This window comes from Rhipicephalus microplus, chromosome 2 (genome assembly GCF_043290135.1).
Source record: "Rhipicephalus microplus isolate Deutch F79 chromosome 2, USDA_Rmic, whole genome shotgun sequence".
NCBI classification, from domain to species: Eukaryota; Metazoa; Arthropoda; class Arachnida; order Ixodida; family Ixodidae; genus Rhipicephalus; species Rhipicephalus microplus.
Genome location: NC_134701.1, coordinates 236,244,240 through 236,271,417, shown reverse-complemented (window position 1 = coordinate 236,271,417; position 27,178 = coordinate 236,244,240). Strand labels below are relative to the sequence as shown.

General features: G+C 44.3%; 2 protein-coding genes across 4 annotated transcripts in view; one reads left to right on the top strand and one right to left on the bottom strand.

Moving 5' to 3' along the window:
- The window catches only part of LOC119170249 (monocarboxylate transporter 12), a 58,036-nt gene extending 44,961 nt beyond the window's left edge, over window positions 1–13,075 (bottom strand). The window contains exon 1 of the mRNA XM_075877716.1: window positions 13,008–13,075. The gene's annotated coding sequence lies outside the window, so the exon portion shown is untranslated. The remainder of the gene's footprint in view (window positions 1–13,007) is intronic.
- A 52-nt stretch (window positions 13,076–13,127) lies between these two features.
- Tmem131 (Transmembrane protein 131) overlaps window positions 13,128–27,178 on the top strand; it is a 73,584-nt gene continuing 59,533 nt past the window's right edge. For 2 of the 3 annotated variants that reach the window (XM_037421369.2, XM_037421368.2), the window contains exons 1-12: window positions 13,128–13,282; window positions 16,806–16,870; window positions 18,940–18,971; window positions 19,086–19,169; window positions 19,865–19,988; window positions 20,446–20,559; window positions 21,170–21,292; window positions 21,500–21,580; window positions 22,365–22,512; window positions 22,713–22,831; window positions 23,170–23,278; window positions 25,341–25,446. In XM_037421369.2, coding sequence (XP_037277266.1) covers window positions 13,162–13,282; window positions 16,806–16,870; window positions 18,940–18,971; window positions 19,086–19,169; window positions 19,865–19,988; window positions 20,446–20,559; window positions 21,170–21,292; window positions 21,500–21,580; window positions 22,365–22,512; window positions 22,713–22,831; window positions 23,170–23,278; window positions 25,341–25,446 — 1,226 coding nt within the window. In that variant the 5' untranslated portion in view covers window positions 13,128–13,161. Of the gene's footprint in view, window positions 13,283–14,183; window positions 14,312–16,805; window positions 16,871–18,939; window positions 18,972–19,085; window positions 19,170–19,864; window positions 19,989–20,445; window positions 20,560–21,169; window positions 21,293–21,499; window positions 21,581–22,364; window positions 22,513–22,712; window positions 22,832–23,169; window positions 23,279–25,340; window positions 25,447–27,178 lie in introns of those variants that run through there. The other variant, XM_075877674.1, reaches the window with a different exon arrangement.

The following is a 27,178-nucleotide window of genomic DNA, read 5'->3' as shown; positions in this document are numbered from 1 at the left end:
AAACAAACAAAATAACGCATTTTTTCTGGCTACAGTACACTAATGAGTGCACGTTATAATGCTTAAACGTTGTGGTTAGCGGACTGCCGCTGCGTCAAGGTGTGGGAGCGGGCTAGTTGGTAGTACAGTGATGTTAAAGCTCCAGTAAAACAAGTGCACAATAGGCCAGGGCGAAGCTCCTTATACGCCATGAGTTGCATGTCGCGGGTCGTCGTAGTAACCAGTTGCATTGTATGTCAATAAAAACGGTGTCACAGCATACTCACGGAGTGAATGATGATGAGTGGGGCGAAGCGTGCGTCAGTGCGTCCGTCCGCTTCGCCCCACCCACCATCATTCACCTCCCACTCGCCATCATTCACCTAGTGGATATGCTGTGATTCTTTTTTTCGGGGGAGGGGGTGCACTTTGATTCGAAGTGGGGGCTGGACGGACCAGCAAATGGTCATTTTGCGCTATGTATGCCACGGCGAAAAAAAAAATTTCGGGGAGGATGGGTGGTGGGGTGGGGGGGAAGGTACTGTCCGGTGTGCCACCCGTGGCTACGCCACTGCAGTATAGGCAAAGAAAAAGAAACCTCCGATGACAAGCGCTGACTCTATATATTTGTCCAAACACGAGAGCCATAAAACAAACTAAAACCAAAAAGCGGCAAAACTACGTAAATAGCACGTGCAGGTGAATTGAATAAGCTAGTTCCTTTTCCGTTAGTGCGACAGATGGCTTGCTGATGCAGCCTCAATTAGCTATCACCGTCGCCTCAATGATGACCCTGGTGTTATCGTTAGGATGAGTCCGTGGCCAACACTGTTGTTCTGTCCAATGAAGGCACACATTTGCGTTCCAAACACTGAGCAGCCAGGAAACCGTCACTGCCTTTTTTTTTTTTTCGTCACTTTTTGAATGTACTAATGTAGTCCCAGATTCAGGCATCTGCCTGTCTGTCCGACGTAATTTTGACTGCAGGACAATGGTACGTTGTGTGCGACACCTTTTATACAATCAACAACTTCGTTTGAGATGCATGCTTATTTTACAACTTTTCTTGTGTTTTCCTACCGAGCTGACTGGTTTTGACACATAACGGAGGCAACTTGGTTGTATGCTTAAAAAGCACCTAAAATCTCTGCTTTTTGACCAATATTTTTTAGTGTTGTGGGATATAGCCCGTAGATATGGAATCACAGCCACGTTCTAACGAGAATCAGTGCACGTGTCACTGATATTCGAATGCAAAAATAGTTGCGACGGCACCGATATCATGAAGAGCCTTGACGGCACTGTTCAATCAATGCCTAGGAGGCATTGGTTCAATCTACGGGCTCCGTCTATTTGAGAAAATAAACGACAGCTAATATAAACGACAGCTGATAAGGCTGATAAATGCGCGGTGAGACGCCGACATTGATTACATTTAATACCGTTCCCTGTATACGCGGCCAATTTAATCATCAAATGACTCAAGCTTTCACGCGGCTGCAGCAACTATTGCTTGGCGAAATCTTGCCTTCCGCGCATTTGCTCGCCGCAAACAAGCTACAAGAGATGGAGAGGACTGTTTACGGTTGACGTTTGTCTCTGCGGAATGTACAGCGGGTGCCGACAATGGCCCCGCAAAATACGGTACAGGCTCTCCTCCTACGCGACGGTCGCCACGCCCGAAATAGTGCTCGGTCGCGCTTCCTGAGGATCCGGCACTGACGTGACCATACGTCCGTCCGGCGTGTTCAAGTCCGACATGCGTTCCCCGACAGCGCAAGCAAAGTAGACGAGTAAGTGATTAAACATGCAGGCTGGGTCATATGAGAATAGCCTGAAATAAGGTTTGGAACAAAAATTATCACGCTAAAGTGCACGTTAAAGAACCGCGGGTGGTCGCAATTTCCGGAGCACCAATAAGCCGTCTCTCATAATTATGTGGTAGTTTTGGGACCTTAAACCTCACGTATATATGAATCATAAGCCGATGAACCATTTACGCAGAGCGAGTCTGGCTACAAGCAGCAACCAAACTGCAGCTGCACGGAACTAAAAAACTGCGGTGAAAGAGGACAACGGCCGTGGTAAAGCTACGCAGATATAAAGTACGCTGTAACAGTAAATGCAGTGCGTATAGATAATATAAATAAAATTCCACCAATGAAATCGCTATGTTTTGGGGGTACGCGAGAAGTATAGTGGCTGTCACATGTACGCTTCCTAATTACGACAAATGGAGGCGGAAATGTTGTAGACCCGTGTGCTAAGATTTGGGTGCACGTTAAAGAACCCCAGGTGGTCGAAATTTCCGGAGCCATCCACTACGGCGTCTCTCATAATCATATGGTGGTTTTGGGACGTTAAACCCCACAAATCAATCAATAATTACGACAATACCGAGCCAAAGGGCAAAGTATGCACGCGCGAGAAATTAAAAAAAAGAAAAAATAATAAAACCTAATGCATTTAGTACGCATGCGCACATGGACCATAGATAAGCTGAAGACGGCTCGAAAGACGATAACCCGTGATCGCCGTGAAAATCGGTGCTCGTGATCGCAAAAGATTTGGGGCGTGACAATACAACCAACGTTTATATTCATGCGAAAAAAAAAATAGCACTTTGTACTCAAGGATGAACTGGGAAGGACAAATAAAGGCACCGGTGCATTAGCAAATGCATGCTCCACTTCACAGATAACAAAGAAATAAAAACGAGCAGCACGAGGCCTTTTTTTTTTCTTTTTTCCTCGAGTCACACGATTGAAAATCATATTCTGCTGAAAAAGACCACTTCGGTCTGATGAATAACTTATTGATACTGTATCTATTTCGTTCTACGCCACTAGTGAAAAGAACTCCGCGCGTGAGTCTGCGGTCTGAGTCACGGCATGTGCCCTCGCCTCAACTGCTGCTCCTCGAAAGGCCGGGGTGCACTTCTCGCCACCGGTGACCTGCAGTCTCACCATCTTACGATCGAGTTGCTGTAGGTCTGGCCCGCAGCACACCTGCCGCACTTGTCGTTTTTTACGTGGGAATCTCTCATTAAGGTCTAATAAAATCTGTGGGTTTCTGTTCTTTTTCCACTCATAATTACTCACGTTATCGATTTGTTTTATTTTTATTATTTTATTTATGTTATTTCCTACTCCAAAGGCGTGCGCCAAGGAGTCGGGTTGAATCACGGGGTTTATGCCTTCATTTGGCTAGCCAGCCGGACCCACAAAACAGAGTGAAATACTGTTTTGTTTTTGTTGTTTTTATTTACAGTGCAAGTGGGTGGCAGAGGAACAAGGTAGGCCTTGCAATATGCTTTATTACTTTTCAGGGAGCATATATATATAGACGTGCGCACAAGGGAGATAGGAGAGACGAGAGGGATGTCCCATCTATTGATCTGAAAGGGGCCGCCAATCGCCTCGCTTTGTCGGACTTTCAAACTTTTCCCGTCAAGAGTTGCTTCCCATTTTACTGCGGAATTTAGGGGCCCAATTAATGGCACGCCGTTGTGAGAAGCGTTCCGTTCTTTCTTTTTATTTTCACTGTTGCATTCATCGCCAAAGTTGTTTGTCTTCGCACTCTACAAACCGGTGGGGCAAACGGGGCGGAAGGTGAGGTGCAAGGGTGACACTTGGCCTCCCTATACGGAGAACCTTTCGATACTTATACGTATACTTGGCATGTGTTTGTCTTGTTGATATCATGCATGGAGATTTCAAAGTATAAACTACGCTCAATATATTTCTGTTGCGAAGACGCACCGCTAAGAAAAGAAAGCATTAACAAAAAAACAACTAAAGTAAACAAACGCCGTTGAGCGATTATAGTGGTTTCAAATCGCGCTGCCTGATATTTTCGTTCTCGCGGTTGTTTCACTGGTTCCCACTTTCATATTGAACGAAAGCTAAAACCCCTAACATTCACAACTCACTGTCCCGTCTGAGAGACTTGCAGTTAACCCGCTTTTACTTTGGCGTGAAAATTAAGGATACGCGCACAATTTGCACGGCGGTCACGCACGTCACACACCTAGCTAACTTACACGCCTGACCGCCTTCAAACGGCTTTCGTAACCAGCAGCACAGAAACCGGTCCAAGTGCACATCCTTGGCCACCTCAACGTCGACAATAATGCCGCATGAATTCGCGTGGTTTTCGTGTGGAAGAGGACGAAGAGGTTGGGTTGGAGCAGTTTTTCTTTTTGTCCTAGCTTGACGAGCAGTTCTGCGGAAGGTTTCCTTGAGTGAGACAAGATTGGTGACAAGATTGGTGGAGGTGCTGGGTACGACAACTGACGACGCACCCCATGCACAAGAGCCCATCCAGGAGCCGGAACACAAGCCCTGTGCCCGTGGACACGCCAGTTCACAGAACAAGCCGCCGCCAACGAGGCCTACCACCAGAGACACCGGCACAGCTTATCCATAGAGCGACTATGACTTCGCCTCAAGGCGTCATGGAAACTCCTACGTCGTCGGCACCAATTTATTGCACTGTCCAGAACCCGCTGATGCCTAGTCCCTTTCACGGAGAGCTGTTTGAGGATGTGGACGACTGGCTGAGCGAGTTCGAACACGTCGCAGCGATCAACTACTGGGACGAAGCCGCCAAACTCCGCAACGTCTACGCGTGTTTGAAAGACGGCGCCCGAACGTGGTTCATGAACAGAAGTGATGTCTTGACATCCTGGCGCGAGTTCCAGCATCGCCTCTTGGAGACCTACCGGAGCCCCGACCGCCGCGATCGTGCTGAACGTGCATTGCATTCACGCATCCAGATGCCTAATGAGACCGTCACCATGTACGTGGAGGACATGACGCAGCTTTTCAGGCGAGCGGATCCGGCAATGCCAGAAGAAAAAAAGCTACGCTATCTGATGCGAGGCGTGAAGGAGCAGCTTTTTGCTGGTCTAGTGCGGAGTCCTCCGAAGAGTGTAGCAGAATTCCTGACCGAAGCCACTACGATGGAGAGGGTACTTCATCAGCGGTCAGCCCTACTCAACCGGCAAGTGAATTCTGCATCACCTACTGAATTTTCCGCCAGCTTCGGGAGCAACAGCATTGAGTGGATTCGCGAAATCGTCCGCTCCGTCGTCCGCGAGGAAATCGCGAAACTACACGGGGCGAGACAGCCGGAGGTAAGCAGCATCACCAATATTATTCGGGACGAGGTCCAGCAGGTGCTTCACAGCCGTCGCCCTCAACCAACGGTTACAAATCTAGAACCACCTCCTGCGTCCACTGATGTTGGGAACCGCACATATGCCGAAGCTCTGCGCACTTCCATGCCGGTCTCAAGCCCTGCAGTCCCAATCCAGACGATGCCGCCAGTTTCAATTCAATCTGCGCATGCTGGTTTGGACATCGACGGTCGCCGTGCCCCTCCGCGGAAGTCCGATATTTGGCGTACGTCGGATAGAAGACCCCTCTGCTTCCATTGCGGTGAAGCCGGTCACATCTACCGGGAATGTCCATACCGACAACTTGGACTGCGCGGTTTCTCTATTCATTCGCCTCGTCCCCTAGTTGGTCAGAGGCCAAGAGAAATTGAGGACTACCTCGCGCAGCAACGTCTGCCTTTCCCACGGCGTCAATCGCGGTCTCCATCTCCACGACGACCCGCAGCTATTGGACCACGTCTCAGTACGATGGCACGGGGACGTTCCCCAAGCCCTCGTCGGGAAAACTGAAGGCAGCGACCTTCGGGGGCGAGGTCGCTGGGACTAAAAGTGCGGAAGACCTCCTATCGACGCTTCCACAAAACGCTGCAGACATTGAATTGACGTCTGAGTGCAGTGCGAGAGAAATGCCGGATTGTGCGTCTGAACCCAGTGGCCGAGTCTCACTCGACATTCCCGTGCTGATAGACGGTCTTCAGGTCAGCGCATTGGTGGACACAGGTGCAGATTATTCTATTATGAGCGGAAAATTGGCAACCAGTCTTAAGAAAGTGATGACACCTTGGAATGGGACGCGTATTCGCACTGCTGGAGGCCACGTTATTACTCCATTGGGTCGCTGTACCGCAAGAGTGGAAATACGCGAGTCAACGTTTGTGGTAACCTGCCTCGTACTACGCGACTGTTCTCGTCAGCTCATCCTTGGAATGGACTTCCTTCGAGAGAATGGCGCGATCATAAATCTCCGCGAGCGAATGGTGACTTTCTCGACGCAACTTGCAACCGATCGAGGCGCTGATAGCTGTCGTAGACCTGCGCTGCGTGTTGCCGACGAAAGCGTGACGTTGCCTCCCCGAGCGACTGCTTTCGTAGAAGTCACCTGTGAAGACCTCCAAGACGGTGACGTGGTCGCCGAGAGCAACGTATCCCTTTTACTGCTTCAAGGTGTGTGTGCAGTGCGAAGCATTCTGCGTGTGCGTGACGGACGGTCGCAGATACTCGTCACAAATTTTAACTTCGAGCACCGACATCTTTTCCGCGGCACCACCGTGGCCTTCGGAGACCGTGTAGCGGATGTCACCGAGTGCTTCGCATCCGAGGAAATGGTTGATGGAGATAAGTTTCTGGACCACATCGACGTCAGTTCGAAGCTTTCGGACGAGAAGAAGGCCGCACTGCATACCCTGCTGAAGGAATTTAAATCTTGCTTCGCCTCTTCATCTAGAGTCGGTCAAACACCCCTCATAAAGCACCGAATTATTACCGACGATGATGTTCGCCCAATCCGCCAGCAACCTTACCGTGTTTCGGCTAAAGAACGCGAGACTATACAGACGCAGGTAAAGGAGATGCTTGACGACGGGGTGATACAACCGTCGAGCAGCCCGTGGTCCTCGCCAGTCGTTCTAGTAAAGAAGAAAGACGGAACGCTGCGATTCTGTGTTGACTACAGGAAACTCAATAGCGTCACCAAAAAAGACGTCTACCCGCTTCCACGGGTTGATGATTCTCTCGACAGGCTACGACACGCGAAGTATTTTTCATCGATAGATTTGAAGAGCGGCTATTGGCAGATAGAGGTCGATGAGCGAGACAGAGAGAAGACAGCGTTTGTAACTCCCGATGGGCTTTATGAATTCAGAGTTCTTCCTTTCGGCCTCTGTTCGGCTCCCGCAACATTCCAGCGAATGATGGATACCGTCCTCGCTGGCTTGAAGTGGCAAAGCTGCCTTGTATACCTTGATGATGTGGTCATCTTTGCCGAGAGTTTCGAAGAACATCTGAAGCGTCTAAGAATGGTTCTGGAAGCTATTCGTTCGGCCGAACTCACGCTAAAACCCCAGAAGTGCCATTTCGGCTACGATGAGCTGAAATTTCTGGGACATGTTGTGAGTGCGGATGGAGTGCGGCCTGACCCAGAAAAAACTGCTCCAACCCAACCTCTTCGTCCTCTTCCACACGAAAACCACGCGAATTCATGCGGCATTAGTCAGTTGAGTGAGACAAGATTGGTGACAATATACAGCTATTAAATATGAGGTATTCGAGAGAAAACAAATATTACGAGGATATTGCTGAAGCAAATTCATGAACTGATCTTTCAAACAATGCAGCCATGCCACGCAGATAACGTAACAACGTCCATATTGTACACCAGCCTGTAGTGACCTTGCCCACCAATGTTTGTGCGTATACGTGGTCACGTGTCGCGTGTACGTACTTGCGCAAAGCGCGGCGGGGGTAGGATAGATTATTGAAACGAAAGAACTGCGTGTTGTTATGCCAGAGGCATGGTCCTCGTTCGGGAGCGACTCGCTCGCTGGATTCCGTGCCGACCGGTTGTGCCCTCGCGATCTCCGACGACAGCGTCGCTCTGACCCACTGGACTTGCCCTATAAGCCACCTCCTGACGCCGACAAGAGCTCTCGCAAGTGGTGCCCCGTCCTCGGACTCCTGTGACCGTGTTCCCATCTTTCCTATCTCTCCTATCCCCTCGATATGTCCTCGCTCGCTGGCTTAGCGCATATTTCTATCTCTCTATACCTTTAATCCTATTCTTCTAATTCCTCCTTACCCCCATCCCTTGTGAGCTACTGTTGAGGTGTCGCACCCGTCGCACCGTGATGCAGACAGTTACGGGGCTCCCTTTTCTCTTCCTTTCTCTCTTGGAACCGCTTTGTGTGTTCGGGAGCGCTTCTTCCAACGGGATCGAGCGCAGTTCCGGCGAACTCTCCCCCTCCCAGCGCCACCTTCCGCGGCGGCGATCCGCGTGAAGTTCCGGGAAAGGCTTCGCAGTGGGCAAACACTTCGGCTACGTCCGTTCCGCTGCTTGCCGCTCTTGGCTACCGCTACGATCGCAACACAGCGAATTCCTAACAATGTGTTTGTACGCAGGCGACGGCTACTTCTCTTATAGTTTTCGTTTGCATGGTAAGCATGTGTGTGTGTGTGTGTGTGTGTGTGTGTGTGTGTGTGTGTGTGTGTGTGTGTGTGTGTGTGTGTGTGTGTGTGTGTGTGTGTGTGTGTGTGTGTGTGTGTGTGTGTGTGTGTGTGTGTGTGTGGAGAAATGAATTGTACACTTAAGGGCTCGTTTTTTCTTGTTAGAAACAATATTAAAGAGATCTAGCAGACAATAGTGCAAGGAAAGTATAGGGGAAATTATTAGAGATAATTGTAATGTAAATGCGAAAAAAGAAAAGTGGATGAAAAGATAACTTGCCATGAGAAGAACCGAACCTGCGTCCTTCGAATAACGCGTTCAATGCTCTACCAACTGAGCTACCACAGCGCCCCCCCTCCACTTTACTGGGTATATATGTGAGTTAAACGTGGGAGTGTCAGTCAGCGCTCCCAGCAGCCATGGCGGCGAGTGTGTAACACTCTTTATAAGCCTGTTTGGCACGTGAACTTATTGCGAGTTGGCAGCTGACCAATAACCCCTCGTATACCACATAAGGGCACCAAGTCTGCCAGAACGAGGCCCTCGTTAATGAAAGAAGGAAGGAAGTCTATACTAAAGGGTTCTTTTTTTTTTGTTAGACACAATATGAATGAGATCTAACAGACAATAATGCAAGGAAAGTATAGGGGAAATTATTAGACCTAATTGTAATGTGGTGAATGTCAAGAAAGAAAAGTGGAGGAAAAGATAACTTGCCGTGGGCAGGAACCGAGCCTGCGACGTTCTATATGAAACACCAAGACATGTATACTGTGACATCGAGGGCCAAAAATATTGATGTAGATCAGTAAAATCGATAGAGCACGTGCAAACGTTAAAGTGCTTTTGTGGTTTTACCACCCACAAATTCATGTTGCCATGGATCTAACACTTTGGCAAGTACGGGACGTCTGGGAATTTTCGCAATTAGTGCTATCAAAGAGGATTGCGACTCGGCGACCAATCGAAAATCCGCTTTCCAGGCTCGTCGAGGGGACCGCTCTAAGCCGGCCGAGGCCTGCCTTGCCTGTGCCTGACAAGCAGTGACGGATTAATCGTCTCGGAAAGCCTCGATCAAATGCGACCGCGGCATAGTGACCAGCCTCGTGCACGTCTAGAGAAGCACTATATATACGACCGTGCGCTAATACACGCCACTATATACGCCTGCGCCGGCACTTTATCTGCGCTTTATTACGCCACCCTGCAGACGCCGTTATATCTTTACGATCCGGAAATACCCCCACTCTGCAGACACGACGCAGTGCCTGCTTATCTTTCGAGAACCGGCGGAATCAGCGCTAGCTCCCACGTATCAAATGTAATACAATGTAAGCACCGATGGTTCGGGGGAATTCGCGCAGAACCATAAAGGGGGCACCCATATACGTAACAAATGAGAACACGTCACAAGCGCGCAACCTTAAAAAGTGCCATAACAGGCAAGCGAGACCATCGTTACAGGGTAGTCTTAATAATAATAATAATAATAATAATAATAATAATAATAATAATAATAATAATAATAATAATAATAATTGTTAATGTTTAACGTTCCAAATTCACCATATGATTATGAGAGACGCCATAGTGGAGGGTTTCGGAAACTTCGGCCACCTGGGGGTTCTTTAACTTGCACCCAAATCTTAGCACAGCAGCTTCAAACATTTTCGCCTCCATCGGAAATGCAGCCGCCGCAGCCGGAATTCGATATCGCGACCTTCGGTTTAACGGTGTTAGTATTTACGAGGTTAGCATTCTTTGTGAACTTCTGCGACTCTTCTTCGGTATACTTTACCTCTTTCGTGCCAACTTGGATCGGTGGCCCAAACGGCGCGTGTCCGAATAGACAAAGTGACGAGCTGTTCGTATCCGCGATTGATAATGTGACATGCAGCTAAGCGATCATTATTGGCCGATTAATTATTCATAATGAGTATGCACCACTGCAGTGGATTCACGGATAAACGTGAACAACGAGAGCCAAAAAGCGGAAACGTTGGTAAACGAAAGCAAAAATGTGCAAAAAGTAATCTACGGAAAAATGAAAAGGGTCAACATCAGAAGTAGTCGAGTGTTTAAAAAGAGGCGACCACAACGGCATTAGAAAATCAAAGAAGAAATAAGGCACGTGACCTAGAAACATTAAAGAGAAACAATGACTTGGTTTAGATAGATAAACTGCACTCTGAGAACTCTAATGACATACGTTTCACTGTCATAAGTTCATTATCAGCGCAGAAAATCAAGGTTGAAATTTCAGTCTGAAATTTCACGCAGAAATTCCCCGCGCGTGACGTCAAATATTTCAAAATGGATTTTTCGAAGTTTCGCGACGTTGGCCCGATGAAATTTTTTCAAACTTCGTATGCTAGATCTATGGCACCCAATGATGACAATGTACTTCATTTTTATCAATTATAAGCCACTGAGGACCCAGTAGACGCCTTCAAAATTTATGACGTCACTGTGTTTCGTGTGCCCATTTCTATACGTGGCGTTTCCATCCGCATTTTCTTTTCGCGAATTTCCTCGCTTACGCTGTATCGCTTACTAAGAATCGTGTCGCGGTAAGAGTGGCGTTTTTGGAATTGTGAAATGGTACTTTATTATTACGCAAAAAAAATCTTTTTGCTCTTTAGTGTGCTTTAAATCTCTAGTCACCCCCAAAATATCACTCACAACAACAACACCACCAACAACAATACCTACAACAACAACACCAACAACGACAACAACCACAACAACAACAACGACGACGACAACGACGACAACAAGAAAGTTTTCGATGGAGGCGAAAATGCTGGACGCCTGTGTGCTCAGATTTTGGTGCACGTTAAGGAACCCCAGGTGGTCAAAATTTCCGTAACCCTCCACGACGGCGTCTCTCGTAATCATATGGTGGTTTTGGGACGTTAAAACCCACATATCAATCAATCAAACGGCCTTCCATTTAAAAATACTGAACTTAAAGGGACAATAACGCGGAAGAGTAATTAGTTAAGACTAGTAAATTATACTTCTAAAGCGCTAATGTCGTCAATTTCAGCACCAGAGGCATAACAAAAAAGAGCTAATAGCGGTCAAAATTTAATATTTTAATTTCACACCAAAATTTCTCCGCCTGACGTCACGGAGTTCAAAGCAATTTTTTTCGTATTTTGGCGTCATTGACTAAACGAAATGGCCTGTAACTTGGCATGTTATGTCTCTACACAGTCCCCATTTCCCTCAGAAGGCAATTTATTTGTTACCGGTCAAGAACTACGTAGGGTAGGTTCTATTAGACACCGCCCAAATCTACGACGTCGAGGCGATTAGTGCGGGACTTTCGGCGCGGCGTTACCAATCGTCTCCTCTTGCGGCAGACAAGCTTGGTGGTTTTGGTATTGTCTAACAGTAATTTACCTGCAGGAAGAAACATATCCTTTTTTTTTTTCACTTATAGTCTCTTGAATGTAAGTTCCGCCATGCGCTTATTGAATTTACAGCCAGCACGTGTCACAATTATTCAGAAGTCATAACATGTCTGTGCCACCGTAGCGCTGTCAGGGGCCGACGACAACGCGTTCCAGACGCCACCGAAGACGCGCATACGAGTACGCATCTTCCTCGGCAGTGCAAGCCTCGCGAAGGCGGACGCCTAATTGAACAGCTTAGGCACCCCGAGACGTCGTCGTGTCAAGGTCGGAAATTTAGAGCGCGCGCCAAGTGCAAGGGAGGAGGAGACGACTATAGCCTCCGCCGGCGCTGACACTGCGCTGCTGCCAACTAAAAGGCAAGCAGAAAAAAACGTCTATACGAAAGCGAAACCAGTGTTTGGCGTCCGCTACTGCGTTCCAAACTGCGAAGCCGGCGAAAGACGGATACCTTATGGCACTTAATTAGAAGGTAAAATAATGAAAATTGAAAATAAAGTTCATTCTAGAAATTACGGACCGACCTTTGTTAGCAATGGGCGTCGACATCGCGCCGGCAAATGCCGCACGTTGGTCGTGGAACGCTTCACTGCGAGGCAGTGGTGCGCTGCGAGTAAACCGATAAACAGGAAGCCGAAAGTTCCGCTCGCGTACTGCGAGTTACGCTCGCGTTAAAGTTGGTTTCTATTGGCAGTCGTAACTTTCGTTAGTGAGCAAGCAAGACGCGCTTAAGTGACGGGAAGGGCACAGAAAAAAAAAAAAAAATGTTTGCATAGCATTTTCTTTCTTGAAGATAATCGCGGGGATAGCAAAGATGAGGGGAAGATGCTACCAAAATGCGCAGAAATCCTTCATAAATGTTAGAGACAGCAAACTCCAGCGGACGTAAACATAAGTGGAGAAGGAGCTATTTTAGCCCCTAAAACAGAGTGCAATAAAACGCGACAAACTGAAACAAATGTGGCTAAAGATAAATTTCACCTCGAGTCAATACTACAACGCCTTAAATTTAACATCTTATACAGCTTGTTGAGTGCGCAAAGATGAATGAACTGCCTTCATCGATTTCCTTGAGAAGTTATCCGGCACTAAAACCGTTATATCAGCTGTGAGCGTGGTTAGGACGTTGCAGAACAGCTCAAGTTAACCACGTGGATATTGGTTGCTACTCCTGCCACACATGGGCTTATTCGTGTCATCAGAGCTTAAAAATGCAATGCTCCTGGTTTTGCGCCGTCTATGCAGGCATTATAAAGCAACGATTTCTCACCGTTGCGGCGCCAGGTCCGAACCCGCGTAGCGACAGCACACACTTGCGCGACTGCACTATGATACGAAACTGACAATTGGGTGCGAAAGTACCCGCAGCAGACGCTAAAACAGCTCGAACGGAGCGGCTTACTCAGTATGTTGCAGAATGCAGAATGGCGCGGTTGAATGTGATACGAAGTTGTGGGAATATGAAGCTCCATAAATTCTTTCTTTTCTTCAATGTCTTGGACATTGTCTACAAAGTTGTGCAGAGTGTTGACGGACATGCGCAAGGCAAGTACACGCGAGCTTCATATTGGCTCGCGCCACTCGGCACCAGCGGAGGCTTTTTGTCACCCGAATCCAAATCTAGGCCTCCTCCACGGTGCTGTGTTGCAGCTGTTCGCGTGATTGCGCGTCTCTAGCGTGCTTCTCGTTAGCGTAAGCCGCTAACGCGTACAGATGGGCATACAGACAACGATTAAAAAGTACGCTGGAGGAAACGAGCTCGGAAACCTTAGAAGCCGCGACGATGTAGGCGAAACTGCAGCAAATCGATAGCGCGCGTCTAACCACTGCTGCGTTTCCCGTTTCCGTGCCTCACGTGCTGACAGATGCCAGTGCTTTCCGAAACCACTCTTCACCGGTAATCATTTGTTTACAAACTTTGAGAAACAGCTGCGCTCGGTCTATCTGCGGGCGTATGGTTAGATAGCTATATGACAACTCGCTGAGGAGAGAGAGAGAGAAAAAAAAAAGTGCAGTGGTCGCCGTGAGAGTATCGACCAAGCAAGCGGCGCTTGCTGGCGCGAAATGGTGCGTGTGCGCGTGTGTATGACCAAGTGTGGAGTTTTTTTCTCGAGCGTGGTAGCGCCTCCGCCGTATGACAAATTCGTCGTGTTCGCGTGTGCTGTGGCTCGGCTGTAAAATGTGGGGCACGATTTTGATAGTTGAAGCTTTGCATAGGATGGCAATTGAAGCGCTGCATGGAACGCATGGAACGCTTGCCCGCGGCCGCAGCGCGTTACAGTAATAAGTGCTCAGGGACATTAAATCTGGCTGGACATCTGATATATTGGTTTTATTTACCATGTAAAATGCACCCATGCCGGTCGAGCAGCGGCGCATAGCCTCCCCCTTCCCCCCCCCCCCCCCCTTTTTTTTTAGGCCGTATTTAGACACGTCGATCAGCGTCCGCTCGCCGTCTTGCGTACGCAGTGGAAAGCCATCCGGTGATATAAGCAGTGACTCTAGTCTGCCACCATCTCTGTATTTTTTTTTTTTCTCATTGACAGATTTCTTGTGCCTGGGGCGGTTTTCGAAGTAAGACCGGCTGACCGCGCGCCTCGTGTTTCAAGTGCTTCCTTTGAAACCGTTTGTAATCGACGCGTATTGACAAGCCTTCATAACACGCGTCGGGTGCTTTCATTTTCGTGACACTTCCTTCATAGACGTGACTTCTCAGTAGCTCACAAGTGCTCGTCCCAGTTATGGGATTGCGTAACCGGCACGACGCGCTCCCACGCGCTTATGTTCATTTCTCAGAACGAAAATCAATTTCGCTGTGCTGCGTCGCAAACACAGCTTTGCCGTATTTACGCACAACATCTTGGTTCAGTGTTTTTTTTTTTTTGCCTTACGCTGTGTACGCTATTGCTTATGCCTTTCCCCTTATTATTATTATTATTATTATTATTATTATTATTATTATTATTGCGAGTCAAGCAGACTATGACTTATACGCTTAGTTCGAGCATATTTCCTATTGTTCAAGTCTAAAGTTTAATTTTTTTTTTTACTTAGAATAACATTCGTATGAAATTCATTTGCTCTAAATGTCACTCATGTTTGATCTGTTGTGCATTTTGTATTATTATTGTTATTATTATTATTATTATTATTATGATCATCATCTGCTCATTTGGTTTACTGTTTTCATTAAAAAATCTGGAACTTAGGCAGAAACATCTTGGGAAATTCTCAACGCTAGCAGGCTGAAAACAAATATACAGTAAAATTTTCAACAACGCAGCTGCATGCGACTTCATGCCTGTTGCACACAATGATTCATGAGCCTTTTAGTATTTTTCTTTTTGTTGCAGCATCAAGGAGAAGCATTTCTTGTCATTGAAATTCTTGTACACATCTGTTTTTCGATGTCATCTATAGAGACGTCATTGTGTGACCTATGTTGTTGTTAGAATATTTGAGTTCATTTGTTAGCGGAACCGTATTTCACACTTATTTCCCGTAATGGACTTGAGTACCAAGCTTATTGAGTTTAACATTTTAAAGATGTGGCAGTGCAAATTTTTTGCCCTAAAGCAAGAAAGAAGCTTTCAACTGTTGAAATATAGTGCTTAGGGTATCTGTATGAAATACCTTCAAATCTGACAAATGAATGAGTATAAGTTTTCTAGAATACGATATTAGTTGTTAAAGGTTTGCTGTTTTCCTGTGGCACTGTATTGGTGCTTGTACCTTACAAAAATACATAAAAAAGAAAGTAAGTAGGCTTACTTTAACTTTAGTGTTGGCCCAGGATTTTGAGAACCCCTCCAACTGTTGAACAAACCAGTGTCTCAATAGTGAGGAGACCGGGAATGTTCAGTGGACGCAAAAGTCCTGAAATTTATAGCTTCATTGTGGCCATATTATGCGGGTTTCGATTTCAATGGAGCATGTTAGTGCAAGCCACATGGAAGGGAAAAGGTGATGAGATTGTCTGTGCACGAGACAGTTAGACAATGCTCTTGAGGCCTCAGGGAAACATCTCAATAAGCTTGAAAAAATTGTCCATACATGTATCTCATCGGTCTTTATGTACTCCTTTCACCAGGAGCCATCGGAGACATGCTATCACTCAACTGGCACAGAAGTTGCGTGTGTGTTTAAACCTCTCTAAACTTTTCGTTTGAAATATAACAGTTAGGTACATTGATATAGAGCAGTCAAATTAGCCGTGTCATGATTTTTAGTTTTTCTCAACTATGACAATGTGTTCTAAGTGCATTATGATGGAACAGTCAAATTAATCTTGCCATGGCCTGACACTGCACAGTTTTGCTGACAGTGTGTTAGGAGTGTTTCCATTTGAAATATCACTTGTAACTGCAGACTTTTTTTTACGTGATGCATTGGGTACAGATGAAGCAACTGCATATTGTGATAGTATGAATGAATAATCATTACTGATGTGAGCTTTATTATATTATTTTTGTTTCATGCGACAGCTTGACAGTGATGTCATGTTATTGAGAGGCTACCTTAACTTTATTTTTTATGTAATGTGAGCTTTTGCTTTCTAGTTCTTGTTGATTTACGCTGCACAACTATTTTTTTTTTTAATCTACTGACTGAATAGTCAGTCTTTTTCACTGTTTGTCAGACCCATAGTCAATCAGGGTAGTGTGGGTGTAGTACTGAAAAAAAAATGAAAAAAGGTGTTCTTTTTTTTTTCAATGGTTAGAACTTTCATCAAGTGCATCCCCCCTTCTACTCCCCTAAAAAAATTTGTTTGGCTCTGTATAGGCCTTAATTTTGCCTTTTATTGTATTCCACACCCCCTGTGCTTCTATATACACATATAGCACATATTTTGTGTATAATTGCTGCAACATAATTGGAAGGCAACTGCAATAATTATTTGTAAAATTTAATTGACTTCACGTTGTTATGGTCAGGTTATCTTAAGACAGTTTTTTTTTCTGTTCAGGTGTGCACGCATTGTATTACTACATGTGGGCAGGCTTATCTGATATATATTGCCTACCTTGTTGCTCTTGTAAAGCAAGTTTCATTTTTGTCCACATTTCAGGGTTTGTGCAGGCAGGTACCGACATCAGCGGACTTGTTGATGGAGTCCTCGCACATATTTCGGAGGTGTGTAGTTCTCAAACATTTGCCTAACTGCACCTAACCTATGTGACTCAGGTCTAGGCTCGCCTTCCTTCCTGCTATCCCCCCTCTCCTTTTACTGAGATTAGAGGACCTCCAGTTAAGATATCACCGTAATATTCGAAGGACTACACAGTTGAGGATAGGACTGGATTTCTAAGTGGCCAGCATTTAAAGTCGCGAGAACACTTTGTTGCTTGAATTTACTAATAAGGGCTTGAGATTTCGACACCATGCTTTGGATATGTTAATAAATTTATGGTATTCCAGAGTCTGTGAGCGTTTTATGTCAATTGTATTGTTCTGCTTAGAGGAAGGGAACTTCATTTTATGGTTCATATGACTGTGCTGCAACTTCACAGTTTTATGCAAGTGTAGTAGGCAGTTCCAGGATTAAAGGTACTTCTGGCTGAACATATGGTAGAGGATTTAAATAGGTCAGTGGGAAGCCACGAAGTTGCCTACATCACCGAGTCATGCTGCTATTGCACCGACAGTGAGGTATTCCTCTATTCGTCTTGCACATTTTCCGAGAGACTTCCCCTTTCCCGCACCCTGGGAACCCTTTCTTCAGGCCTCTTTTGAATTGAAGAGTCTTCATCAGATCAGGGCACTTGTGGTATACAAATAGATAAGCGGCTGGAAACTGCAGAGTGGCGTCTTTGCCATTTTATTGCAACAGACTGCATATGCGGTCTGTGAGTTGCGTCACGAGAATTGGTAAGCATTGACTTCAAGGAGCCGGCAGAGGGTGTAAAAGAAGCCATTTGTTGTGAACTAAACCTTTTTTTCTATTTTAACAATGGAATGAAACTGAGCAAACAAACAAAGATATTCGTGGGAATGAACTTTTACATCTAAGCATGAAAATTGAGAAATTACGGGTGCACATCTTCCTGGACAGAAGTAAACATCTGCTTTGTCGATGGATGAAACCTTTAACATGTGTAGGTTGTGCAAATTATCATGCGTTGGAGCTGAACTTGAGACTATGTTAAGCCACTGCACGACAAATCAGTATCTTCGTATACCCTAGGTCTTGTGACCTTCTTTTAGGTGATCATGAAAGCTGGATTTCTTTCTCGATTTTTATCATTTGTTCACTTGTGCATGTTCTGTGTATAGCTGCACATCTGTAGGTGCCTTTCATATGCATTCATCTGTGACATTTGCATTTCCATTCAAGCTAGCCCAGTCATTCATTTTTGTGATTTCTAAATGTAAATTTCACAAACATAGCTCTCTTTGCTTCTGATGGCTGAGGCACTTCCTTCATGTAAAAACCTTTCTTTTTCTTTCTTTTTAGTTATTTAACTATTTTCATGTTCAGTCAGGTGAGAAAAGACCTAGTCTTCTGGCTCCAACTCTGCAAAGAAAGCATGCACACATGTCCGTCACTAAGCAAAGGCACTACAGAGGTACAAACATATTAGAGCAGATTGTGACGGCACTTAAATAAGAGGTGCTTGAGAAGTAAAAACAGAGTAAGTTTATTTAATATGTACCAAAAATATTTTGAGCGGTCAGCAGATGTGCCCCCTATATGAGAATGGCTCCTCCCAAAAAGACTTCCTGTTTCCTCAGATTAAGGGAAGAATTTCAACTTTGGCACACCTGTGCTGCCCTTAACAATAATTTCTTTTACCAGCATTTAGTTTCATGGAAGGCTCCATGTCTCTTTGCGAGTCTGCATTCCAGCTGCCACTGTAAAGTAGGATATCTGTCTGCAACGTCCCAGCGTAACAAAAATTGTGGAGTCTGTAATAGGGCATCGGCATTTCAAATAAATATAATTTTCGTATTTACTGAAAGCATGCATTTATTTATTTTAGTTTATAAACTTACGTAGATTAGTAGGCTTGCAGATATGTGAAATTTTATCATTCCGGTAGCACAGATTGTAAGGGCTGCTTTTTATTGAGCTATTTGTGCTGTACAGCTGTTTATAGAGTCATCAATTTGCAAGTATGTTCGCAAATGAGTTTTTTGCTGAACCTAACCGGGGAACCTGGGTCACCTTTGTAATTCTCGTTTTCTTGTTTGTTTCTGTCCAGCCATCGGCAGTTAGCAGTTCGTCGCCTGTCAGGTAAGAAGCTTTTTCGCAGAGTTTCTCTTAATTTGCAGACTTACATATGAAGGAGTGGAGAGATTGATCAAGACTGTTGTTTCAAAGATATTTCTGTCTGCTTGCCTCGCACAGCTTTGCAGACTTGGAAGACAGTAGCACAAATATGTATGCAAGCCCGATAGCGTTCGAGCCCGCCCTCATGGATTTCAAGTCGCAGTAAGTTGGAGGAAAATTTTAAGCTTTTGGTTATTTCAGAAATCACCACATTTAGCTCATTGAGCTACATGCTTAGTTATATGAAATTCTCTGGTTGAATGTGAAACTTCTTGACCTTGGTCTTGGGCACAATAGTCAAATAAGTGTCATTGGGATCCAATTGAATAGAATCATTCGGAGCCAATTGAATGGACTTTGGATTGAGGAGGCTGATTGTTGTTAGTTGATTTAAGAGCAACTGCTTTTTTTTGTTGATACATTTTCACATCAGTGTACCCAGTGAGTTTGTGTGTTTTGCCCAAAATGTGTTGTGACACTGTTTGCAGTGTTGGTTGTGAGATTACCAATAGTGCTTGATTTTTAATTATGTTGTAGTGAATACAAGGGTGAGTTTTCCATGTTATCCCATGAGGAAATGCTGTAATGAATCTGCCTGTAAAAGCAAAATGGGACCGAACCTAATAATCACCCTAATGCAGTGGACGTTTCGTAGGCTTTGTAGCTTATGTAGTTCCGTATATGTGCGATTATTGACATGACTAGTCATTCTATAAAAGTAACGTTATTGCCAGAATCCTTTAGCACTTTTTTACTTCTTATGAGGTACTCGACCAGTATCAGACACCCATGATTGCTTTCCATCATTTTGTGTAAATTATTGTCTAATGAATGTCTTTATTGCAATCCTCTCCTAGACCATTAAGTATGCCTGTGCGGCGACGAGTAGTTGTGAAGAACCTGAGTCCCGAATCAAGCATAGAAATGCTGTCCATCAGTGGCAACACAGCAAACTTTCACTGTTCCTTCTTTCAGGAAAAGGTGCGTGGAGACTGAGTATTTGTGCGTCTTATGCTATCTTGAAAACTTGCCTCTCATGTCTGTTAAAATGTAGTGGTTTAATATCGTGACAATTTGTTCCCTTCTTGCATTTCAATATTGAGTGGATGAATAAAGTGATGTGTAAAAATTACGTTCTGCATTGGTAAATGAAAATGTGATGTTTAGGTGTACTCGTAGAGAAAGGTGATGCATTAGAATACATAAAGAAGTCTGATGTGTTCGAAATTTAAAGGCACAGTTCTGTGATCTCTGATGACTAGGAAGTTTAATACTCGCTGGATGCATCTATATGTGGCTCAGTGAGGTATGAAACTGGGAACTGTGCATGATGTGGGCCGTGCTTCAGGAGCTTTTCTAGTTTGCAACCAGTTAATGGGGGGGACAAACATTACTGCAGAGTTATAAGTGTACCGTTCTTTTGCTTCTGTCCCAATAGAGGATATCACCGGGTGGCAACACGACATTCGACATTGTGTACCTGGGAAGAGAACGGGGCCTAGTTGAAAATATATTATTTATTCATACGTCACTAGGCTCCTTCAAGTATCAGGTGAGGAAATGACATAATCACTCCAAGTAGTGCAAGACAGACATTGAGCAAGTTGCTCCGAGAGCATGCCTTAGTAAAGCTTGAAATACGTTTGCTAGCTGAAATGTGTGAAAGGCAGCTGCAGCTATACCACGCATTCCATTCTATGCTTATTCATTGTCTTATGCTTTCTTGCAAACCTGACTCTTGCATCCTTTAAGTTTGTTCGTTTAATACCATAACGTGTGACTTCATAACAAGTTTGTTTTTGCCCAGCACAGAGCTGCAATACAATGTCTTGCCTAAAATGTGTTGTGGACAAATGCAGCAACAAGTAATTCTGGTGCTTCCAAGCTTTCGACCTAGCTCACATTCATCCTTGCCAAATTGCCTAATTTGGACCAAAGCTGCACGAGTTCTGCTTTCTAAATGATGCGAGATAGCCACTTCATCAGCAGACTTGCTTTTCCGCATGCTACTGTGTGTAGGTTTCCAATGGAAAAAAAAGCTTTAAAGGATTCAGAGGGTGACCACTTGTAATTAGTATGTTCAGGGAACGGCATTTTGGTGATGTTAAATGTGTAGACTGCATGCGTTTATTGCATTTTAATTCTTCTCATCCTACTTTTAGGTGTCAGCGATAGGAAAAGAGAACCCATACCGGTTGCGGCCATTCATTGGGGTTCGCATGCCTCTCAATAGTAGCTACACACCACTCATCTACATGCACAACCCCCACAGTTCCACTATTCAGGTAAAAAGAAAAGCCATGCCTGAATATCAGTTCGTTCTTTGTTAAGCTGTGATTTTTTCCTACTCTGATGACTTAAATTCTTGTTAAAAAAGCAGATCTGGTAATCTTGGTGTATTATGTTGTAAGTAAATGAAATTTAAGATAATTTTACTCTTGTCAACTTATTTCACAGTTATTAGTTTTACCCAATTCTCTCTTATGTTTCAGCTAACTGAAATTTACACAAGTGGTGGAGATTTGCACCTTGAAATGCCAGATGGTGAAAACAAGATCTCAAAAGAACTTTGGGTGAGCTTACTTTTTGGCTGTGTCAACCTTTTATTTTGTACATGCCTTTGCGTGAATTTATGCGCTTTGCCCAGGAGACCGCCCTGAAGGCCCACGGTGTTCAGACATATTTAGAGATTATGCGAGCAGCCTGTAGGATTCTGTTCTTTTGCTGTGAGTGGAATGTTAAAATGCTTATTGGCTCATTTGATTTAGGCGCATTTTAGAGAACCTCGATTCTTAAAAATTTACGTAAAGCACCCTGTCCTTCGTTGGTATCCCTCTTTTGCAGTCCAGGTATTGTGGTAATGTTTCGGTACATCATACTTTATCAATCTTCAATAATTTTGTATTATATACCTCTCTACTGAAATTTTGTGAATTGCTGTAATGTCCTCTTAGTGGTATTTAATATGCAAGAGCCTGTCTTTCAAGCACTGCAGAAGCTGTAGCACGTGCCTTTCTACTCGTACACAGTAGTTTGAAGCTGGGGTCTTATAATTTCGCAGCGTATAATTTACATGCAGGCAAACACGGAGAAAAGTGCACCTGAAGATGGATGTGTTGTGCAGATTAGATGTTAATTAAACTAACAAATCTTTCTATTGCCATGACGCATGTGCATGTGCAGTGTTAGGTGAAATACCCATTCTTACGTCAAGTTTTGCTACAGTGTTTGTCACTCCACATATCGAGGGACGATGATAAAGCATTGTTCATCATCTTTCTCATCAGGCTTTCTTGGTACAGATTGCAAAAAAGTTTAGTCAATTGTTCATTGTATTCTCTTGTTTCGCTGCTGCAGGAGATTCCCCCCTACAAGACTAAGCCAGTGATGAAGGCAAACTTTGTGTCCCGAATAGAGAAAAACCACACAGCATTCATCCGCATAAAACTCAACAGCACCATCCGTGTAGACCTGATTCTACCTGTAGAAGTGGAAGTTGTCTCGTGTGAGTTTTTCACGAAAGTCACGCTTGCGGTCACTTGACTGGCATCTTCCAAGTCAGGGATAATGTGTGCCTTTGTCATGATGCAGATGTATGTGTGGAACGATAAACTTGTTGGCTGCTGATTAGCAAGCGTTGCCCAAGAGCATTGGCCTCAATGCTATTTGTGCTTGCGGATGCATAGGTGTTTCAAATGTTTTCAGTGCCTGGCATCTTTTCACCTACGGAGACACTCGACTTCGGGGTCATGCACAGCCAGGATGAACCGAAGACTCTCCCATTGAACCTCTTAAACTCTGGGCCCAAACAGCTTTACATTAGTGTGAGTGCCTTTGTCATTGCCAAACTTCTTTGTAGTCTGTATTGACATATGGCGTTCATGCTTCTGTAAGATGTGCTTGGTGCAGCTTACATTTAGTAGTTTTACACAAATTACACCTTCTCAGATGTTTGTTTCATGTATGTGAAATGTTTTCATATGTCTATGTGTGTCTTTTTCTTTCATTCGTACTAATGGCTTATATGGTTATAAAGACTGTGCCTGTGAAGCACTCTTGTCTGCATAGTCAGGGATAGCTTAAGGTCTTCTTTGTCCTTGTAATTGCTTCTTTTCGTGATTTACATGCATGAGAGAGCATGATTGATTGTCTGCTTTGGCAGAATGTCATTGTCACCCCGGTGAATGAGGCAGTTGAGGTCAAGTTCACACCAACCAAGGTGCCCCCTGACACAGTTCGGTCCACACAAGTTGCAACTGTGACCTACATTCGTGAGCAACCTTTTGTATTTATTCTCTGAATCTGTCACCCTTCAGCTGATGATTCGCATCTGTTATAACCCATACCATAGATAGGCATATTGAACTGTTTTGAGATAGATAATTGTAGTAGTATAGCATTTAATTGGTGGCCATGTCATTACTCATGAGTTTGAAGACAGTGTGCAGGCATTGACAGGGTTCTTGCACATGTGCTTTTGCATACTTGTCTGCTTTTAAGCATTATGCACGAGTTAATTTTCCATGTATCTTTGTGAAAATGGAGATAAAGTATTGTGTTTGATGATTTATGGCAATGTGGAGTTTCTACTTGCAATTTTTGGGGTCATAAATTTTTTTTAATAGAACTTCCTCTCGGGCTAGTTGGTGTTGTATCCCAGATGTCATATTTTTTAGTGCAAACTGGAAGAAAAAAAAGTATAGCTGTGAAGAGAAGTTTCTATAGCTGAGAAGAGAAGAAGACAATGCCCTGTGTCTGCTTCTCTTCTCAACTATAGCTCTTTTTCTTCCTGTTTGTGCTAAAAAAATATGTCTGGCAAATTTTTTATTAGTCTTAGTAGTTAAGACATGCTGACCCTTCAAGTATAAATGCTAAATGACATAACTATTCTGTGTCGATCATATCCCTTTACATGTTTCTGAAATGAATGGCTGTATTTGCTCTCTTTGTACGAAAAGCAACAAAAACTGAAGCTTGTAGTATGATTAGGGAACATCATTATATACAGCCCTTGATAATAAAGCATGTCTTGCAAATAAGAGTATGCCAGTGTGCTGGCATTAACAGGTGGTGTCCATTCGCCTTGAGTGCAATCTTTAGAAATGCACTTGCTAATGAAACTGTAGCCATGGACAACAACAGGATAGTCGGGACTACAACTGTGAGACATTGTCGCTGTCAGATATTAATGATTACTCGGTGTAAGATACCTGCACTCTTCACTTTTGAGGGATGAGCAGACAGCAAGTCCACCCCGCATGCTGAAGAGTGGTTCGACCGCTGTCCGGCGATAGGTCCACGCCTGATCGAACGTGGACCAGGGGCAAGAGTCAGGAGACAACAAATATAAAAAAACAAATGCACTTGCACACTTTACTATAACAAGAATAAAAACACTCGAGACTAACCAAGATTTACATACTAGGCGCGACATTCCTCCACGGGACACACCCAGTGCACACCACGTGGTGACGATTTCTCCCCACAAAATACCCCGAAATAGCCCACTCTCTCGAAAAATATACTCGACGTTAATCATAAAAACATCGCCCACATGTAGACAACAAAACACAACTCGTGAACAATCAATAAACACTGGATGTAATAAAATTATGAAAGTCCCAGCCAGAGAGGAGAGCGATCAAATGCAGCGCTTATCTGCGGTTGGTAGGTCGTCGAAGGCCCAAGCTTGTGGACTTCGGGCTTCTGCTTCGCTGTCTTAGGTGACTGGTTGTGGGGCAGATCTTCAGGGGACACACCGCTGCCGTAGGTTTCACACTCTAAACCACTGGTTCGACCACGAATGCAGGCTACCAGCTACCACGTGGCCTGGCCTATGACGTTTCGTCGTCCGCACGCTTTCTCGGCTCAACCAACTCTGTCCGCCCCCCGCAGCACCTCTACCGCTCTAGCCTCTCTCTCGTCTCCTCTCTGTCTTGAGTCATCGCACTGGTCTTCCGGTACTCAAAAAGGCTGGCGTTGACTGCCACACCCCTCTTTTGTCGAGTGCATTGATTATGACAGGGACCCGCTCACTTTATCCTCGCTTGACCCCGCACTTGGATTGTGTGATAGTCGCTGTAATGTGAAGGGCTTTGAGCTGTCAGGTAAATATGTATGTTATGGGTGATGACTAGAAGTTGTAGATTTTAATGAAAAATGATAGAATAATGGTAAGGTGAGCCGACGCAGATGTGAATATGCATGTAGTGCCAAGCAGTGTCTCGATAGTTTGGCGTACGGTCAATTGCAGATTTCTACGTAGCAGACAGATTTGGTTACAGAGAAAGCAAGGCAAAGCACTAACTCTCTCACACCTGTTTGCCTCTCTAGCCTCAAAAGTTAAGCACCTGAAACAATGCTCAGGCAGAATTGTGGTGAAGTCCAAAAATAACCAGTACAAGTTGACGATACCATTTCAGGTATACTTCATGAATGGGTAAGTCGTGCCTTTTCTCATGTTATTTGTCTCCATGTAGCTGTTACTTTATGCCAGAATAGATGCTTGTACATATAATCCAGCATGCTGCAACATTTTCTGTGATTTCTTACATTCATCTGTGTTCTTTAGCATTTTTCCCACCTTTTTTGGAAAACCAACTGACCAATGCTTTCTTGCTATTTCGAGGCATGCGTATTTCTCGAAATATTCATGAGAGCACGCTGATCTTTTAAAGGTGCATGCTAGTTATAGTATCAGGCATACCTGCCACATAGTCATCACGCTGCATGATTGGTGACTGCATTGAGAAGGAAGGGTAGAGAAAGCAATTTTTCAACTTTCAGCTGTTTTTGAAATTGTGAATATCCTGCTTCATACAGTGCTATATTTGGCTCACACATTCATATGAGCCTCAACTACAGCTCAGCAAGATTTTTTGACTGAGTTCAGAAGGAATAAATGTAATAATAATAACAAAAAAAGAGTACATCTTGCACGGAGTCACGCAACGCTTGGTCACGGAAGAGTTGGCAGGCACTTACACTCAAACCTCGTTATAACGAACATAGGTATAACGAATTATTGGTTATAACGAGATAAATGGTCTTGTCATAGATACAGTGTTTCAATTATGTGTTTATAACAAATTTCTGAGGGTAATGAAATTAATTTTGGGTCAGATGTCATTTCGTTATGATGAGGTTATAGTGTCCTGACTTGGCTAGGCACTTGGCCACTTACTTGTGTCTTTCCTGCCCCTTGCTATACTATGCCATATGTGGCTATGGTGTGGCTATGCTTGCTCTCTTTTTAGCCTTTTTTTACTCTTTGTCCTTATATTAATTCATCTCTACATCTGTTTGTTCATCTCTCCCTTTGGTTCCTGTGTTTTTTTTTTCTTCATTTGTTTTTTGTTTTTTCTTCTATTTCTTTCAATTTACTTCTTGTTCTGTCTATCTTTTCTGTCTTTTTTTTTCTTTGTTCTTTTTATCTCTGTCTGTGTGTGACACACACAAACCTCAACTCCTGTGGTGCGTATGTGCCACACAAATTGGCCAAATCCCACTAATCACCACACTGGTCTACTAAAATTTAACTAGGGAATACTAGGGCAGCAAACACCAATTAAAGAGTGAACTTTGCAGCTTCTCTTGTTAACCATCTGTACTGAGTGCTTAGGTAGTGGTTGAGCACATACCAGTTTGTGATTATGTTAATTTCATGACACGGGGCAAACCTCTAGCATAACAGCTCTGTTGTAAAAACAAAAGAGTTGGGCCTTTATTGAAAGTGTGGAGTACCGTCATGTTATTTTCAAATAGCTTGTCGATTACAAGCAAGTATTGCCAGTCAGCTGATTGACTTCACTCATCCTCTTTTCCTTACTGCATTGAAAAGTGAAAGTAAAAAAGAGCTTTTTCATGATGAGATAGGCAGCTTGTTTCGGTAAATGGTGTTTCACGTGGTTAAAAGAGCGACGAATGTTTTGTTGTAAGCGCAGTGCTAGCTAGATATACATAGCAGACTGTTTTCAGGGGTGGGGGGGGCAAACTGAAGAGAACTGGAAACTAATCCGTAGTAGGCAGCTTGTTTCGGTAAATGGTGTTTCACGTGATTAAAAGAGCAACGAATGTTTTCTTGTAATCGCAGTGCTAGATATACATAGCAGACTGTTTTCAGGGGTTGGGAGGGGGAGGCAAACTGAAGAGAACTGGAAACTGATCCATTT